The following is a 15,209-nucleotide window of genomic DNA, read 5'->3' as shown; positions in this document are numbered from 1 at the left end:
AATATGGGTGGTTTGAGCTCGAGTGGATGCAGTGTTGTTCCCTCCAATCCATTAATACAGTGGAGCTGTAGAACATGACCTATGGACTACCAGCAATATACTAGTCTACATTTGAAAGTTCTAAGGCTACAAACAAAAGGCAGCAGCCTCTTTTTCTGTGTTTATCAACATCTCGGTGCTTTTGTTTTGCAGGGATCAATTTTTGGCAATGGCAATGGGGAGTTGGAGTCTTCCTGGAGATCTGGTAATTGAAATCCTCGTGAGATTGCCCGTGAAATCCGTCGTGCGGTTCAAGTGTGTTTGCAAAAGATGGTGCGCTCTCACGAGAAACCCTGGCTTCATTGCCATGCATATCAATAGTAATTCTAGTAATAGTCTGGTAAGTTGGAATGATAATAGTGATGGTCTCATGGTGGGACATGACGGCTATCATGTGTTCCCCAGGGGTTGGTTTTGTGAACAACCCGTGGATCTAACTTTTGGTTTGGAGACGAAACCAAATCTTGCCTTGGGTTCCCTGTGATGGCATATTTTGTTTATGCTGGACTACTCGTCATAGAATGCAACATCATTTCACACTACCTAGTATTGTGCTATGAAACCCTGCAACAAGGGAAGTGAATATGCTCCCCAAATCGTCCTTCGACTTCCCACCATATAAGCTGGTCGATGATTGCATTGTAGGGTTTGGTTTTGATGGCAAAGCTAAGACTTACAAGGTCGTTAAACTTGTGTCTTTTGAGGTAGGGGATGACGAGGTTAATTGCGCTGAGGTGTACACGTCGAGTTCTGGTTGTTGGAGGTTCCTACAAATTGGTGGTAATCTCCAAGATGTAGGACTTTGTAGTACGCCATATGGCAGCACGTACACCAATGGTGTTTTTCACTGGTCCTTGTTTCAAACAGTTAACATGGCAGTTGTTTCATTTGACATGGGTGAAGAGGTTTTTAGAGTGACTCCTATGCCAAAAAAGTTCAACTTGTTACCATATACGCATGACCGAAGAAAATTCCACAGCCTTGCATTGCTAAAGGACTCACTTGGAGTTATCTGTTCTTTCTATGAGTATGGGTGTACAACATTTGTGCTCTGGTTGATGAAGGAAAACCACGAGGTTGATGCTGATGATCCGGAATCCAGCTGGTTTCGTGTATCCACTTGGGGACCCCTTCCTGGGTTGTATAGCCCCCTAGGTTTCTGGAAAAACAATGAGGTTCTAATCCGAACTGGTTGTAACACGTCAGAGCTCCATGGATCGCCCTTCTTGTACGACATTGTTAACCAAAAACGTGGGGAACTTAAGCTTTCTGGTGAGCCGAATTTTATCTACAAGCAGAGCCTAGTTTCAGTGACGGGAGGAAATTAATGAAAACCTGCTCTAGTGAATATTTGGTGAATCCATGCTTCCATACTCGTTTCTTTGGTTTTCATCCAGCTGAGAATGATGGACCTTGTAACATTGAGTTAATGGTGTCCGAAACATGATACTTAGATCAATTGTTCTGGACGTATACGACAATGATCATGCTTATTTATGTAAATAAAATTCCTCATATTGGAGTACTTAGTTGTGCAAGGTTCTTAGGATCTGTCCTTTTTTAGTCTTTCTTAGCAATCCCGTGACTCTTTTTACATCCCGAAATTATAGGGTGAAACACAAATGACAGGTGGTTATCCACATCAATTTAATTTTGCCACTCCAGCACCATCCTGATAACGGCTTGCTTTTGTTTAGAAAAATAAGGCAGGCAAGGTTGCTTCCCAGTGGAGACTTTTGTTGTTTCTTCGGCTTGTGCTAGCGCAGAGGCCGTGGGAGGTTGTATACATTCCGAATCGATAAACGTAACTTCAGTAATGACCCGGGATTATACGTACCTAGGGATGTTTTTATACGTACCTAGGGATGTTTATTGTATGAATTTATTGATAGAACATGAGAAACAGATATGTCAAACCAAACAACTGTCTTTCTGCAACAATGAAACAAAATATAAAAAAAGAAAAGAAATGAGCACTAAGACAGCAAACGATTCTATTGCCTGAAACAAGAAGGGAAACAAAAAAAACTCAGCCGATGATGAGCCAAAAAGTGATAATATGGCAGCCATAGTATTCCTCCAAATGGCTTCATTCAGAGTCCAGCTTCATTGCGAACCGATGGAGACCATAATAGAAATTAGGTTTGGGAACAAGCATCACCCTGTACGAGAGGAATCCTAAAAAGCATACCATTGCTAAAACAATGTAGTAACAATTTAGGACTGAGCTCCTCCATCAATGCACCCCACAAACCATAATGAGATCTAAACTTGAAGGCCCATGGTCCCCAAAATCTTATTCATCCTCACCATGCACACACATGATCTAACAATGATTGAGAACACGAATAATCCCCACATCAAAAGATGATAAAAAGAAACACTAACAGAACGAGATTTACACAAACAAATATCACCACCTAAATTTACATAAAACCAAAGCCAAAACAAAGAGAGGTCCAGCTGAATGCACAATACCGGAAATATTCTGATTTAGCAAAGGAAAATATGGTAAGAAAATGTGCCGCTACACATAGAACATGGAACTGGTGTCAACCATGTGATACTATTCTACAACTCAACATACCTTGGTATTTTCCGCTTCAATAATGGGCAGTAATCACATCCGCAGTTATCCCTAAACTTCGTGGTATTGGGAATTTTATCAAGAAACAAATAGTTTGCTTACTTGATTTCCCAATGAGGTGAGAAGTTGCAGATAATCCCTTACGTCGTCGTCACAGACTATTGAAACCAAGTCCCCATCCGCATCCTTGTACTTAAGGTCAAAATTACCAAGCTCGAACCACAATCTCTTTGACACTTCTTCCTTCAGTTGAATAATTCCAGATGCGAAAGAAAGCTTAAATGCTATTGTGGTGCGCCCATATGTTGCCTTAACCCTCACGGAGCTTGTATCTTGGCTTGCTATGAGAGGAGGCATCCTGGGTTGTTGGCTTGGAGCTGGATCCAAACATGAAGGGATTGTCTGGTTATTAGATCCAGAGCCAGATTCCTTCATAAAAGGTTCTTGTGAAACTAAAAAAATGCTCAAAGCTTCTGAAGTTCCCATATTGTCACATAGGATTTGTGTTGATGCTATCTGAGGGTGTGGATCCACAAGACTACTAGGAGGCATCATGGGTTGTTGGCTCGGAGCTGGATCCAAACATGAAGGGATTGTCGGGTTAATAGATCCAGAGCCACATCCCTCCATAAAAGGCTCTTGTGAAACTAAAAAAATGCCCAAATCTTCTAGAGTTCTCATATTCTCACTTAGGATTTGTGTTGATGTTATCTGAGGGTGTGGATCCACAATACCACTAAGATTTGGACATCCAGAGAATTCAGAGGAACCCCCAGTGAGGCGAGGTACCATGGGGGGAATTGTAGGAATCGTGTGGAGAATGGTAGCCAAAGGTTGGCTAGGAGCTGCAGCATCAGAAAATGTAGGAACTGTCAAATTACTAGATTCAAAGACATGTCCCTGTAAAAAAGCCTCTTTTTGTGAAGTCTCTTGTGAAGGTAACAAAATTCTCCTATCTTCTGCTCTCCCCATATTTTCACTCAGCACCTCTATTGATGCTATATGAGGCTTTGACACAAGAACATCGGGAATTGGATAAGAAGGGATTTGAGTTGTTTGACCTTCCAGTTGAAATGCCCATCTAGAGGAACCCCCTGCTGCTCCAGTTTCATTATACACGGATGAAAAACAAAATTCGACATCACAATGATTACCGTGGAAAGAATCATGAAAAGCAGGAGTTTTTCCAATCTCCACTATTGAATCATTTCCTGCATCGCATAAGCTTGGGTCTTGAAAAGAATCTGGCAGAAACTCATTTGGCTCTCGAATTTGACCACCCATTTCTTTCTCAAGTTGAAATGTTTCAGAGGAACCCCCGGTTACGTGAGGTATAATGTTGGGAACCGTAGGCATCGTAGCCAAAGGTTGGTTAGGAGCAGCTGCATCAGAACATGCAAGAACCGTCAAATTACTCGATTCAGAGACATGTCCCTCAAAAGAAGCCTCTGCTTGTGAAGCTAACGAATCTCTCCTATCTTCCGAACTCCCCCCGTTCTCATTTAGCACCTCTTCTGATGCTATATGACGTTGTGGAAACACAAGAGCATTGCTATTTGCACAGGCAATGGACTGTGTTGTTTGACCTTCCAGTTGAAACACCCATTCAGAGGAATCTCCTGCTACTTCAGTTTCACTGTACACTGCTGAAAAACAAAATTCCGCATCGTGACAATGACCGGATAAAGAATCATAAAAAGTAGGAGTTTTTCCAAATTCTGATATTGAACCAATTCGTGTATTCTGAAAGTTTGGGTCGTCAAAAGAATCCGGTAGACATTCATTCGGCTCCAAATTTTGACCACCCACTTCATTTTCCATTGTGGTCTGCCCATTAGTTGATAGCGTATTGAACGTGGGTAATGGATTCTTTTCTCCATATGGATTAGGAAGTCCCGAGACTGTTTGGGGAAAAGAAAAGGAAAAATTAGGCTGGAAAGATAATACACCAGAAGACAAGAAACAGATAGTTGTAGCATTTTTAACTGACATAATTTAGGAGAGAAAATAAGGAGAAAAGTTGAACTATCCTCGCCTCTTGCAAGGGAAGGATAGATGATAAAATGAAAAAGAAAGAAAGAAGGTTATAATATGTGAATCATAGAAACTGAAACATTTTGTTACGAAGATTAGGGACCAAATTAGTAATTATTACTCCTGTTCACTTTCTGTGCCTCAAACTTTTGGAAATATTCCAAAATTGGATTATGGTTTCTCTCCATTTCTCTCTCCTCGTAACAATCCACACAAGCGAATAAGGAGAGGGAGGAATTACCACTGCTTCTTATCCGATTTGGCCACCGAGGAATCCCATGATACCTACAGATGCGCTTAAGGGTGGATACGCTAACTGCATGAGAAAGAATAAACATAGGAAAACCATCTATTGTTATACTGCTTCCATGAGAATAATCCAGCCCTCCTTGCATAGTGAGTTAGTTAAAAACAAGAGACAGATGGTAAGCGATAACTTACTGCCAAGGCTCTTTGCAACATCTTCACGTTTACTGCCAAAATGCGGTTGGAGAATATCCAAACTAAATACATGGGAAGATATCCCTTCCCTGTTCGTGGACTGCGTTGTTTGACCCTCCAGTTGAAACACCCGTTTAGAGGAACCCCTTGCTGCTTCAATTTCACTGTACACAGCTGAAAAACAAAAATCCACATCACAACAATGACCGGGTATAGAATTAATAAAAGTATGAGTTTTTTCAAATTCTGCTATTGAACCATTTCGTATATTCTGAAAGTTTGGGTACGTCTTCAATGTTAGAAAAGTGGAAGCGACACAAACTCGCGCGCTAAACAAGGATAGTTGTAGCATGAAAAGGATAGTTGTAGCATTCTTTAACTGGCATAATTTAGGAGAGAAAATAAGGGGAAAAAGTTGAACCATCCCCGCCTCTTGTTAGGGAAGGATATATGATAGAAAGAAAAAGAAAGAAGGTTATATTATGTGAATCATAGAAACTGAAACATTTTGTTACATATGAAGATTAGGGACCAAATTAGTAATTATTACTCCCGTTCACTTTATGTGGCTCAAACTTTTGGAAATAATCCCAAATTTGATTATGGTTTCAATCCATTTCTCTCCTTGTAACAATCCAAACAGGTAAAAAAGGAGAGGGAGGAATTACCATTGTTTCTTATCCGGTTTGGCCACCGAGGAATGCCATGATACCTACAGTTGCGCTTAAGGGTGGATATGCTAACTGCATCAACAAGAATAAACATAAGAAAACCGTCTATTGTTATATGGCTTCCATGAGAATAATCCAGTTCTCTTTGCAGAGTGAGTAAGTTGAAAACAAGAGACAGATAGCAAGCAATAACTTACTGCCAAGGCTCTTCGCAACATCTTCACGTTTATTGCCAAAATGTTGTTGGAGAATATCCAAACTAAACACGTGGGAAGACATCTCATCCCTGCTTCGTTTTCCCCTCGTTCTTTCGTCCTCGAGACCAGACACACACATGTTACAAGACGCACAAAAGTAATTCCCATCATGGCTGCCAGGGTGTGCTCGGTTGTTTATAGTGACAAATTCAGTTACTATGACGCGGACATGCTGGATAATCTTGCTTTTATATCTTAAGGCCAAGGGAAGAAATGAAAAATGTTACAGAGTCATTAGCAATGATGAACAAAATGAATATAAGTCATTTTTTAATCAATCAGACGAGTCTCGAATGGAAAATTGTGGTCTCAAAATCATGATTTTGTAAGCATACTATGTCTATATCATTCGTCATCCAATTCTATTCCCGATTTGAGTTATTGATAAGGAGACCAACTTTCTAGTAAGATTATTGACATTTGCACTCAACAACTACATGCTTATTACAACTAGCTTAAAAAGGAGGAGCATGTTAAAAAAAATTAGTCTCTCCAGCTTGCTATGGTTGCAATGTGACCAAAGTCTGTACCTAATTCTGTGTAGTGCGTATTAAAAGATGAATGACAAACTATCAAGTACTTATCAATTGAGGAATGTACGTAACGGTTTATTAAGGAAATGATCCTCCGGTGTAAGGAAAACAATCGAGATAGAAAATAAGTGACAGGGATTGTTTGATAACCCACAATTCAGCACTTAAACTTGAATACATTAAGTAATAAGTTGGTTTTTTTTTTCCCCCAACCGATAACAGATGATATTATAACTCCAACCAAAGAGTACATCAAGATGAAAACTCGTCCTTAGACAAAGGATCAACTAACCACGTTAGCGAGGATTCATCCCATAGACTATACCCCAAACCAACTAAACATTTTCCTGCAGAAACAAGAAACAACCCAATTGGGAGAAACCCAGTCGGGAGAAAAACTCACGGCAAGAAACCGGAGGGAAAACCTCCACAAAAGGGAGAAGAATAAGCAAAGGATCACAAACCAACAAGAAAATGAAAAAAAACCTCGCCTTCATCATCCACCAACATAGATTTCCAACTCCAGCAACCCAATCATGCACAAAAGCTCCGCACTCACAGCGCACATTTGAACCGCACCACCAGAGACGAGTCACCGGCGAACGGCGAATATGATGGAGGAGGTCCAACTGTAGAGGAACCGGGGAGGCCAAGGCATCGGGAGGCATGATGGGAGGATGAGGGTAGAGAGTGATGAAAGGAGGGGAAAAGAGATTCCGATAAGAGGCCGAAAGAGAAAAAAAAACTCCATAAGGGAGATCCCCCCTCCCGCCGCCCATTTTAGGGTGAAAACCCTAGGGGAGGGAGGGGAAAGGAGAAACAAAGAGGTGCGCCAGCTAGGGTTAGAGAGAGAGCGCTTCCAAACGTAAGTAATAAGTTGGTTTGATAACTATATTTCATCATACTTGCCTATTTTGGCCTAATAAGCCAAATGGCTTCTTTTTTTTGTCCTCGTTTAATTTTTTTTCCGCATTTGTCAATTTTTCATCGATTTTTAATCGATTATTGCTTCATCATGATGAGGGGAATCTAAAAAGTAAAAATTATGATCGAAATTTAATTTTTTTTGAAGACAAAAATAAGTCAATAAGCCAATTTTTTCGTCTTTATTAAAAAATTTGGATTTCGATCGTAATATTTTACTTTTGTCATAATGAAGGAATAATCCACTAAAATCGACGAAAAATTACAAATGCGAAAAAAATTTAAACAATGACAAAAAATTAGTCATTTGGCTTATTAGGACAAAATAGATTTTTTAATTGGCACTTGCAATGTAGGCTTAAAAAGTTATAACAACTAAGGCCATCCACAGTGGTATAATCAAAAATCAGTTGTTGTTAAAGTTAACAATATTTATGCAAAAAATGACTCACAATGGTATAATCAAACTTAACAACATCCTTAGAAATAATCAAATTTTGGGTTTTGGATAATCAAAACTAGCAACCTTTTTCAATAATCAAAATTTGTGAACCCCACACTACATAAGTTAATTGATTCCAAAATTTATATACGCGCGTATTTCAACTAGTATTTTCTTCTTCTCTTCTTCACTTGCTCTAAATCTTCTTCACTTCAACCAAAAAATTGTTTCTCTTTCTTTTCCTCCAAAAATGAAGCTCATATTTCTCGATCATCTACAATTTAACTCATCGTTGCCGGATTAAGGTATTTCACTCTTTTTTTCCGTTTTTTATTTTAGACTGCATTCTTAGGAATTTAATTTAAACTTAACTTAAATCTGAAAATTGTCTTCATTTGAATTTTTTCCCATTTGTTAGTTTTGCACCAAATTTTTATGGGTTATTGATTCATCTCGACTAGAGGAATCAGAAAAGTAATTTTTTTTTTACTTTTACCTAAGTATTTTGAGAAATAATTACTTTTTAGCATAAAAAAGAAGAAGACTTTTTTGACTAAAAAATGGTTATTCTTTTTTTGTTCCTCCCCCCTATGGTTGAGCAAATGAAGAACCTTGCAAAAAGAAGAAGAAGAAGAATCTTGCATTCTTTTCCAAATTCAAGAACATGTCTGATTTTTTTTGAAAGATTAAGAGAATGGTGGATTTGTGATATGGGTTACATAAATAGGAAGAAAAAAAAAGTTTCGATATAGTTTTGATAGATAACACTAGGAAAAACACCATATGTTCGATATATTTTTGTCCAAAAAAAAACGTAATGGAGGGAAGTGAATGGCAGAAAACAGATGGGAAGAGAGAGATTGTGTGAAATTGTAGTGGACTCCTTATTTTGGTTATGGACTAGAAGTGACCATTGTAAACCTCAACATTGTTAAGCTTAGCAACCTCTTAAATGAATAATCAAAAGTTGACGTGTCAACTTTTGGTTATCCATTTTTTATTATACCACTATGGATAGCCTAAGAAGCCAGTCAGCTAGATACCTACTTAATTTAGACTAAATTTGTCGGTACTTGTATATGACCCATTCCTTTACCACCACCACCCCCACCCCCATTCCACCACCGGCATCACCCCTACAACAACCGTCATTCCATCGTCATCACCACTCCATCACCACTACCACTATCACCACCAATGTGTTGTCACCACTACTCCATCGTTGCCGCCATCATCACTACTCCACCCCCGCACTACCACCACCAGGGCCACTATTGCCACCACTTCCACCACCATGCCACTGTTGTCACCACTACCACCACCACCACTATTCCATCGTTGCTACCATCATCACCAGTTCACCACTTCACTGCCACACCGCCACTATTACCACCACTGTCGCCACTACCACCACCACCACCACCACGACTATGCCACTGCTATCACCACTAGCGCTACTATTACCACCACAACTATTGCCACCACCACCATGCCGCTGCCGCTGCCGCCACCCTACTCCATCGTCGCCGCCACCATCATCACTCCATGATCGCTATAATGACTCCCACGACCACCACTATAGTAATCTCTCCAACACCACCACTACAATTCCAACCATCACTATCTCTCCATCATGGCCCACCACTACATTCACCACACTTATTCACAACCACGACTACACCGCCGCTCATTATTATCATCACTTACACCGCTCTCCACCACTGTTGTTTCTCCACTACCACCACCACCCTCGCCATTCTTCCACCACACACCTCTGTTACAACCACCACAACACCACATTCACTACAACCATCTCCGCGGCCGCTGCCACCACGATTATCACCATCTCTCCACCACCACGACTATAAACACATGACATCCATTCAAAAAAGTAAAAGAGACCAATCACAAAAAATTTGTGCTAAATTTATTTATCTTCATATCAAAATAATTGTTTTAATTCAGCTCTTAAGTTTTACAAATTAGAAATTGACCCTACCATAAAAACACGCATGTCGTAATGAGTCCTCCCCGTGTCACCCCTTAAAAACAAGAAAAAAAATCGTTGACATGTCGGATATGTGGACACGCCGGGGACATGAGTGCGTCTATAACGGATACAAACACATGACAACACAATGGGTACATGTCAAGGAAATATATGTCTAAAATATTGTAGACTATTACGTGGTTTTTTTTTACTGGAAGTTGTATCCAAAAACAACCTAATCTAGTACTATTGTTTGCAATTGTTATATTTACCATATCAACATAAACGAGGATTTTTCAGGTCAAATATTTGTATCTCAATTTTGGCATTTTACATTCTAAGTATTATAATTTGACACTAGACATGAAGTTTTAAAGACTAGAGATTGATACCTACCATATCCCCACCCATGTCCATGTTTGACACAGACACGGCGATTCACTAGCATGTTAGTGCTTCATATGTGACAATTTCAAGAGCTTTCTTTTGAAACCCTAAAATCAGCTCAATTAGAACGCACTTTATTATTTTCCTATCTCTACCAATATGTTGGGCTGCATTGACATAAATATGAAAGTTTGAAAGCTTAAATACGACAAGTAGAAGCTTGAGGGTCACATTGAAAGGACAAGTAGGGAATTTAACCACATAAATTCAGCTCTGTTTTCCGACAAATAGAGGGGAAAAAAAGAAAAAGATGAAATGGAGGGTGAATATCATTTTTGTATAGGACGGAAAAAAAGGTAAACTCATCCCAAAAGTCCCTTCAATGACTTTACTTACCTAAAAAATACCTGAAAACTGACGCTAGAGGTGCAAGTTACTTAGAGAAAGGATTTGGGAGGAGAGCATCTCCAACCGGCTCTCTACTTGAGACCTCTTGGCTATAGTAGCTACCCAAAATCCATTTTGAGTGATCCAAGGGGCTCTTTACTTCACATTTTATAATTTCCCCTCAGGAGATTCGCTACTGTCTTTCTCTCTCATTATATTTTACATTTTTGACTCAATTCTATGGGAGATGTTCAAAAAATAAATATTCATTTGGATAGAGAGCAAGAATAGAGAGAACGGTTGGAAAACATAGATGAAAAAGTGAATAAGCAAAATAAATATTATATTTTTTTTTTGTACTTTTTGCTAGGTAAAGTAATGAGTAGGGTTGGAGATGCTTACGCCTCAAAAATATTTTGTGAGAGATGAAACCCTGCTAAATTTGCAACTTCTTTGAGCGCCATCCTCCATTCTTGCACCTTGCCCTTCAAATATTCTTTTTGTTCACCCATTTCCATTTCAATTCTCCTTTCATGCCTCATAAATGCCTCTTTCAAACTGCCAGTTTGTGTTCTCACTTCAGATGGATCCACGTCATAGAAGACAGGGAGAATTAAATGTCCTGAAGACCTGCATTTGAGGATCATCACAAGTTCCTCAAGGCACCTCCTTGAGGATGCGTAGTTCTTTGAGAGGACAATTATAGAAACCCTTGACCCTTCAATGGCCTTTTGGAGTTCGGGCATGATGTCTTCTCCTCTTTCTAGCTCATCATCATCTCTAAAGGTGGACAATCCTTTTCTCATCAAAGCACGGTAGAGGTGGTCAGCGAATCTTTTGTTAGTGTCTACGCCCCTAAAGCTCAAATAAGCTTCATAACTCCGTCGAGAAGTCGAAGGAGATGCTTCATGGGAATTTATAGTAGCCATCGAAAAAAGCTCAAGAAAAGACCAAGGACTCAAGCACCAAAAGACCACTGCTCTCTGGCAAGAATCAAGGCACCCTGCATACGAATTTAAGATGCCGCTTGAGTCAATCAGAGTCGACCGAGAAACCAAATAACGAAAAGAAAAAAGGTAGCGACAGAAAAGCATTCTTAAATATTAATTTACGGTTTTCCCACGAGGCTGGATTCGCTGGAAGCTAACAACTGAACATGTAATTAACAAGTGATTCCATAGTTGTTGAATTATATATCCTTGCAAATGCCTTGACCCAAATTCTATTTCCTCTGTATTAAAAGAGACCTCAGCCTCGAAAAATTATGAACCCCAGAAGAAATGTTAGATTGGGCAATCTAGCTAGAGAAGTAGAGTCCTATTGGGCAATCTAGAGAATTGCCTGGTCGGTTTTTTTTTTTTCCCCAAAAAAAACTTAAAAGAATGAATTTCTAATTGGAAACATCCGAATCAATCAAGCTAGCAAAGCAGCAAAAAAAGACTTGTAGGCACCAAGTGTTGAAGAAAGCATAGTTCTCCGACTAAGAAGCACCAAAAGGGACACAGGACACAGAATAGGGACACGCAAACATGTTTATTTTTCCAAGAATTAGGAAAACCGCCGCGTTGAATAACATAACTCTACCGTATAGTATATGTTTCAGTAATTTATAAGAGAGAAAACATGTTATAGCTATCAAAGAAAGGATCAAACGAGGGATCACCACCAACTGATATTTATTAGTACTATGAAGATGTAAAAACAACTGCCGTTTGATAGATATTCACAGGATAAGCATCTATGGTGAAGATATAATTACGACTCATCCAAATAAATACGTATATATTCACAATTTCAGCATCCATGGCAATTTAAACCTTTCCAAACTTACAAATTCGGGCCCGGGAAGTGTGTGCACCGTGTGTCGTCTGCGATTGTCTTTGATTTCTTGACTTGGGGTCGTCCGGCTTTGTTGGGAGGAGAGAGAGAGAGAGAGAAAGAGAGAGAGAGATGGAAGTGGAGTCACAGAGAGAGAGTGGGAAGAAAATTTATTTAAATGTTTATGAACCTTTTGCAAGAGCCTTTATGGTCCCTCATTTTCGAGAGTCCTACTAGTATTTTAATATTTGAGAGATATTCTTTGTGATGGTTCAAATTAAAAATAATTTATTTTTGTTAATAGATAATCTAATAGTAACGTTAATAAATTATTTTCAATTCGAACCATTCAATACATTTTTAGACAGATCGACATTGGAGGGGAGAGAGAGAGAAGTGGAGTTACAAAGGAGAGCGGGAGAGAAATTTATTAACAATAAGTTTAGAACCGCAAATACTTGCACATACAAATGCACAAACTCACTTATATTGAATGTGGGGTTCACATACAACGTATGTGTGCAGTGTACTGTGTATGCAGGTTCCACGCTCAATGTGAGTGACTTTCTACATTTGTATATGCAAGTTTTTGTGGTTCTAGCACAATTGATTTATTAATGCTCCCGGGCTTTGTGTTTATGAACCTTTTGCCAAGAGCCTTTATGGTCCCTTATTTTCAAAAGTTGAGAATTTGAGTAAAGATTGGCCACGAACCCTTTCTGGAAGTGTTCAAAGTTATCCACTCCAATCGTGAAAATGAGCCATTGCTCTAATACAGTTAAATTGGCCAAATAAAGGTTAAGTCTCGGTTACAATTTTATCGGATTTTTTTTTCTTGTTTTATTTTTATTCAAAAGAATTTGCGTTTATTAGTTTTGCGCATAATTTTTGTAGATTATTGATTCGACTCGTGAAGCCGAATTGAAAAGTAAAAAAAATAAGACTTTTACCTAAATAATTTTGGAAATATCTAAGATAAAACTCAAAAACCTAAAAAGTCAGCCCCAAAAATCTTAGCAAAACTCAGCCTAAATTTTCAAGATTCTGTTATACTTTAAAGATGTTTTAAGGAGAATATATTCAATGCCCCTAAAACAAGATTTAATACGGATCTTGATCGCACATGGGTGTAAAGTACATGTCAACATATGTGGATCCCATACTAATGTGTGATTCCAATTCATGCTCAATATGAAACATTGGATAATTTGTCGGTTTTAATGTATTTGGTACCTTAAAAGGGTTAAACCGTTAAAAGTATTCTAAGATTTCTTAGCCATTGGATGCATGTTTGACTAAAATCTAGCCGTCCATATCCAAAAACTACTGTAGAACACAAGATGACCCTTCCCATCCTTATCTCGATAAACTTGTGGAAGTCTATACTCCATTTGGGGAATTTATATGCACGCACAAACTTTCACTATTATCCCCCAGTATTATGGTTCGAAAAGTCTGCAGAAACCGACCATGTGTAACGACGGCATGCGGGTACCACTTTGGACCTGCACGATGATCCAAGTTGTTTAATAATTTAAAAAATTTAGTGGACCCGTGAAAAATTAGCTCAATTTAATGTGTAGGTGCTCAATCTAATCTTTTTATTTTTGAAAAATCAAAATAATGGGAAAGATTGGATGAAAAATGGATAGATTGGATCGAGCACCTACACATATTGGATTGAGTTGATTTTTCGTCAGCCCACTCGAATTTTTTTTTAAATTATTGAACTGCTCGGATCATTCGTGTGGTGCCTAGAGTGGGTCCCGCGTACCGTTGAAGCGTACAGTTTCCGTAACAGCGTTGCGTTGATTATGGTTAGAGAAGAAAAAAAAATTAGCATATAAAATTAAAAAAATTATTGTCTACCATATTAGAAAAAAAATTTGGTTAATTCAAAGTTATTTTTTATCCGTATAATCTAATTGGTAAAAATAATTCATTGTTAAGACTTTTAAAACAATTCACCACAACTTTATAAAATCAGAGTAAGCGTTATCAATAACTATTTTTACATCAAAGTTATGAATACTGCACTGGCCAAAGCACCGGGTACCATTTCAAACATAGGGCTATTACAGTTATTTCTTACATCACAAAAATGTACCATAATGTATACATTTAACTCGAAAAAGGAAATTAAAAATAATTCGATACCGCACGGTGCCGAGTGATATTTGAGCCGAAACAAACTGCAGTTCTAGGGGACCAAATTTGTTAAAAAATAAAAAATGCTATGTATCAATATGATATGAGATCCAAATTCTTGGTTGACATAGTAAAAGAAGATCATTTTTCATGTTTAATTGTATATACTACAGCATAAAAAGTAAAAAATTATGATCAAAATTTAATTTTTTTTGAATAAAGACAAAAATAAGCTAGATACTATAAGTGTTCGATCCAACCATTTAACTTTTTATTTAAATTTCAAAATCCTGAAAAATTAAATAATTAGATCAAGCACCTATATGTATTGGATTGAGTTGATTTTTTTTAAGAGCCTTCAAAAAAAATATTCTATATTTAATGAACGACTTGAATCGTTTGTGTAGGATTTAAAGTGAGCCCCACACTGTGATCTTTGCACAACCATTGTGCATAAAATCTGTATGGAAAGACTTTCTAATATACTTCCGAGCTTTGTGTTTTTCTTTTTTTTTTCGGTCAAACGGAAATTCAAGCTTTGTGCTTATGAG

General features: G+C 38.3%; 2 protein-coding genes across 9 annotated transcripts in view; one reads left to right on the top strand and one right to left on the bottom strand.

Moving 5' to 3' along the window:
* LOC131325692 (putative F-box protein At3g10430) overlaps window positions 1-15,209 on the top strand; it is a 35,414-nt gene continuing 20,205 nt past the window's right edge. The window contains exon 1 of the mRNA XM_058358095.1: window positions 1-244. Coding sequence (XP_058214078.1) covers window positions 209-244 — 36 coding nt within the window. The 5' untranslated portion in view covers window positions 1-208. The remainder of the gene's footprint in view (window positions 245-15,209) is intronic.
* Window positions 2,437-12,690, bottom strand: LOC131325669 (uncharacterized). 8 transcript variants are annotated; one of them, XM_058358044.1, is made up of 8 exons: window positions 12,524-12,674; window positions 11,095-11,695; window positions 5,970-6,223; window positions 5,770-5,844; window positions 5,102-5,275; window positions 4,902-4,976; window positions 4,357-4,527; window positions 2,437-4,272 (listed from the first exon to the last, which is right to left on the bottom strand). In XM_058358044.1, the coding sequence occupies exons 2-8, from the start codon at window positions 11,619-11,621 to the stop codon at window positions 2,705-2,707; spliced, it is 2,844 nt and encodes a 947-aa protein (XP_058214027.1). In that variant the 5' UTR covers window positions 11,622-11,695; window positions 12,524-12,674; the 3' UTR covers window positions 2,437-2,704. The 8 variants fall into 8 exon arrangements, with proteins under 8 accessions (XP_058214027.1, XP_058214022.1, XP_058214024.1 ...); XM_058358039.1 differs by having other exon boundaries at window positions 2,437-4,527; window positions 12,524-12,690; XM_058358041.1 differs by having other exon boundaries at window positions 2,437-4,527; window positions 12,510-12,643.

Source organism: Rhododendron vialii, chromosome 5a (genome assembly GCF_030253575.1).
Source record: "Rhododendron vialii isolate Sample 1 chromosome 5a, ASM3025357v1".
NCBI classification, from domain to species: domain Eukaryota; kingdom Viridiplantae; phylum Streptophyta; class Magnoliopsida; order Ericales; family Ericaceae; genus Rhododendron; species Rhododendron vialii.
Note: the sequence above shows the minus strand (reverse complement) of the source record. Positions and strands in the feature narration are given on the sequence as shown.

Bases quoted from the DNA above. Each gene is read 5' to 3' on its own strand.
- LOC131325669 (XM_058358039.1), bottom strand. From the start codon at position 11,621: ATGGCTACTATAAATTCCCATGAAGCATCTCCTTCGACTTCTCGACGG. The intron at 6,224-11,094 runs GTAAGCATCTCC...CTTGGCCTTAAG, and splicing joins TCACAAAATATTTTTGAGGC to ATATAAAAGCAAGATTATCC. The intron at 4,977-5,101 runs GTAAGTTATCGC...TTTCTCATGCAG, and splicing joins TGTTGCAAAGAGCCTTGGCA to TTAGCGTATCCACCCTTAAG.